Here is a 3,832-nt window from a genome sequence, read left to right on the forward strand (position 1 = left end):
TTTTTTTTTTTTACCTTTTATAAGCATTTTTACATTTATAAAGCCATTTTTTCTTAAAGTGTGCATCATCTTTTTGAGTCAAATTCTTGCATATAATTTGTCAATTAGAATAATGAGACATTTGGGCTGTTACCAAACAAATGGTATAAATATCAACGAAATTAATCTTTGCAATGCAGAGGAAACACAGAAGCTGCATCTGAAGTGGCATTTAGATGTCACACTGTTTAATGCAGCTCAGATGGACATGGGATGCTTTAACCTGCAGCTACAAATGCATAAATAATGTTTTGATATTTTAAACAAAAAAACGTCGAATACTGACTGTGAAATTATTAAAAAAATGAAAAGATACTTTAAATGTGAAATTTAAACCACCAGTAGGTGGCAGCAAGTCACTGTTAATAAGTGAGTCATTGCGATTGAACTGAATCATTTAAACGGTTGATTCATGCAGAAATGAAACACCTTCATGTTGCTCAGAGACGCAAAACAGTGCTGTGGCTTTGTTTGGAGTTATTTTTGTTGTCGAAATAGAGCAAAAACAGGCAATATGGTGTCTAAAACTCTCTTAATTAACTTTTTGTTTATTGAACTGTATATTAATATCACATAATTTTAATATCACATTTGAAATCATGTTGATTTTTGGAGAAAAGAAACGACATTGATGTATAAATGATATTTATATAAACTATATTAAATGATATAAATTTATAAATTTTCTGCTCCCATATCTTGAATTTTGTGATCATTCGAAATGTATTTTAATAAACTGAATCATACAGTGAAAGAAAGCACTGTAAATGGGCACATGCACTAGTCTAACCTACTACACTTCATCACGCACTGTTTCTCTGGCATTTTCAAAGGCACGTAAAATATAATACTGTGGCTTGGCATGATACACTGTCTAATGGTCTAACGAAATCCAATTTTAAACATCTTTTACTGTACCCATTTTATGGCCCTTATATTACCTATTTGAGCCAATGCAGATGAATGAAGTTATCTCAGGACGAGTCCGCCCTGATTGTAAAGCAGAACGTGATTGGCTATAGCGAGATCGTGCTACGATTGGTCAGCAAAATGTGGCTGTTATCTGATTGGCTTGAGTAGACGGTGGGTGGAGTCCACGTATTTGTGGATTGTCAGCACGTCTTGACGCAAGAAATGTTTCACAATTCGCAAATGCACAGGACGCGATTCACAAATAAATGCCAGGCAAAGTTGTGGTTGTGACAAATATATATTTGTGAATATGTTTTTTTATTTGCAAATCTCATTTGATTTATTTGTGAATTTAATTCATGTTTGTGAAACTTTAAGATTTATTTGTGGATCTCATTCTATTTATTTGTCAATATGTTTAATGTTTGTTAATCTCTTTACATTTATTTATGGATCGTAATCTATTTATTTGGAATTAAGCAACAATTCTATCTCCATAATTGTGTAAATATTCAGTCTCTTAAATTCACAATGTTATCTTGTTGATGTCCTGTCATAGTGTTTCTGAGAACCAATCTCTGCTTCGCATGCCCCCCTGGGAGAATGTGTGGCTGCTTGGAGCCATCTGCCTCTCCATGTCCCTCCACTTCCTTATCCTTTATGTGGAGCCCCTGCCGGTAAGATCAGTTTTGATCAATAAGATGATCAGTTTCAGTGTATTGGTTCTTTTACTCTCTTTTTTTGCAGTCTTTGTAGAATTGAATGAATTCCAATTTTTAACAGTTCTAAGTGAATTTATGTATTTGTATTGTTTTGTGATCAAACTGTTCTGAGTTTAGTAAATTGTCCATTTATTATTTACTCTGTATAATAGTTCAAATGACTCCGTTTTCTCTACAGATGATCTTCCAGATCACCCCACTGAACGTGACCCAGTGGCTTACAGTTTTGAAGATTTCCCTGCCTGTCATCTTGCTGGACGAAGTGCTCAAGTTTGTGGCTAGAAACTACCTGGACAAGCCCAAAGATCTGGACAGTCCCAAGGGCAAGGCCTGCTTGCTCAGCACCTGCGCGGAGGGCATTTCCTGGCCTTTCGTGGCTTTCTCACTCCCCCTGGTGCTGTGGATCTACAGCACTGACACTAACTTGGCCAAAATGTTCTGGTCTTGACTGAAATGTGCACAGATGTGTGTAGATAGTGTGTACGTGTGTCTGTGTGTGTGGTTGTGCGTTTAAAGTGTGCCTCCGCAACAGAGAATGTGTACGAGAAGGACAGGACTAACTCAAAAATAACCGTGATATAGAAATATAACCTTTTTTTTTAACATGTCCAGTGGGGATTGAGGAGACCATACAGACCTGAAGTCTTCAAGTATAGTGACCATTGATTTCTTTTTGTTATTGCATTTTTAATCATTTGTTTAATGTCTTATTTCAAACCAGTATCAATTATGATGATATCCAATTTGGTTTGGCCCCAAATTATGTTTAAATGGCTGAATGGGAAAAAAAAAGTGCTTGTGTACAGACATTTAACACTATTTTATGCAATTGTTTATTTGTTCAGTTTGCTAACAGAGAGCAGAGTGGGTAGGGTAGAAAGAGAGAGTGAGAGAACAAGACAGAACTGTTTACTAATGTTTACCTTTGTGTCTTTGGCGTGAACATCGCTCAGAGCCAATGGACTAGCATGGTGTTTCAAAGCAGCATGGGAAAGAGAGTGCTGGACTGAATGTTTGAATGCTTCACAGTCAAATCCTCAGATGAAAGCTGCATGTTCTGTATTTTGCATGCATTTTATGTGGTTTTTCACTTATGATTTGTACCTGTATGTCTTTCCCCATGTGTAATAACTTCCATTTTTATGGGTATATATTTTGTTTCCACTATTACCTGACACTTTTGATTAGTAAAGCCAGTTTTTCTGCACTAGGCAGAGTACAGCTACCTCAGGACTGTCAGATTAGACTCTCTCTGGTTGCTTCTCCCCACTTAGCTTTACACCGCTTGTACACATTAATGCATGAGGTTTGCCTCTATTTGATGATAAACCGAATTTAGATTCTTTTTGCCCTAACTAATCTGTTTTAAGTTTTGTTTGTTTGTTTGTTTGTTTGTTTTCACTGTATTTTATAATTGATTGAACTTGCATTAACTTAATTTGGGGGTTTTGTTTTGGGGAGGGGTGGGTGGACAAAAGAAGTAAATGTTACCGTTTAGTGGGTAAGGCCAGAGACAAAGGAGTAGAAAATGTAACCAGCAAAGGTTTAGGTGTTGCATTCAAAACATGATTTTTACAATGCAAAACCAAAATGTTTCATGCTACCTTTTTCTCTATTTTTAGGAAAATACACTCATGAACCATTTGAATTAAAATGTGTGTCTTCATTTTACTAGCTGGTCTGTTCCTGTGATGCAACACGTCAAGTTTTAGGAGCAAATATACTTGAATAAATGAAATTAATGTACAGCGATTTAGTTGCATAGCTGAGCACAAGATTGACAGCTGGGAGGGGCTTCCTTGAAAAGGGGTTCCTGTTTGGCCCTCACCAGCCAGTCTGGTAGTGGCCTGTATATTTGTACACATGCAGCACATATATCCGAACGGTACAAAGTACTTTTTCTTTTTATGAAATAGAGCTTTCTGGCATTTAGTTGTCCATTGCATCACACTAGTTCTTGCTTGCTAAAATGGATGCATGTCCCTGACTATGCTCTTGGTGTGGAACTGTCAGTATTTTTTTCTAACAATCATAAACATTCCCTTTAAGTAAGTGTCACTGACATTGCCGTTACACATTTCTCCACTCCTTTTCACTGTGTTACAACAATGTCCCAAAGCCTCAAGTTTTTCTGACAATGGACCAACCCTGCTTACATG

The 3,832-nt window shown here is 36.6% G+C and overlaps 2 protein-coding genes across 2 annotated transcripts in view; both read left to right on the forward strand.

Moving 5' to 3' along the window:
- The window catches only part of LOC107752988 (endochitinase A-like), a 32,884-nt gene that overhangs the window by 7,549 nt on the left and 21,503 nt on the right, over positions 1–3,832 (forward strand). The window lies entirely within an intron of this gene.
- Positions 1,473–3,173, forward strand: LOC107752994 (sarcoplasmic/endoplasmic reticulum calcium ATPase 2-like). The gene is made up of 2 exons (XM_016569077.1): positions 1,473–1,628; positions 1,852–3,173. The coding sequence occupies exons 1-2, from the start codon at positions 1,497–1,499 to the stop codon at positions 2,119–2,121; spliced, it is 402 nt and encodes a 133-aa protein (XP_016424563.1). The 5' UTR covers positions 1,473–1,496; the 3' UTR covers positions 2,122–3,173.

The sequence above is a fragment of the Sinocyclocheilus rhinocerous genome, unplaced genomic scaffold (assembly GCF_001515625.1).
Source record: "Sinocyclocheilus rhinocerous isolate Xijiao unplaced genomic scaffold, SAMN03320098_v1.1 scaffold951, whole genome shotgun sequence".
Lineage (NCBI taxonomy): Eukaryota > Metazoa > Chordata > Actinopteri > Cypriniformes > Cyprinidae > Sinocyclocheilus > Sinocyclocheilus rhinocerous.

Bases quoted from the DNA above. Each gene is read 5' to 3' on its own strand.
- LOC107752994 (XM_016569077.1), top strand. From the start codon at position 1,497: ATGTCCTGTCATAGTGTTTCTGAGAACCAATCTCTGCTTCGCATGCCC. The intron at 1,629-1,851 runs GTAAGATCAGTT...TTTTCTCTACAG, and splicing joins TTTATGTGGAGCCCCTGCCG to ATGATCTTCCAGATCACCCC.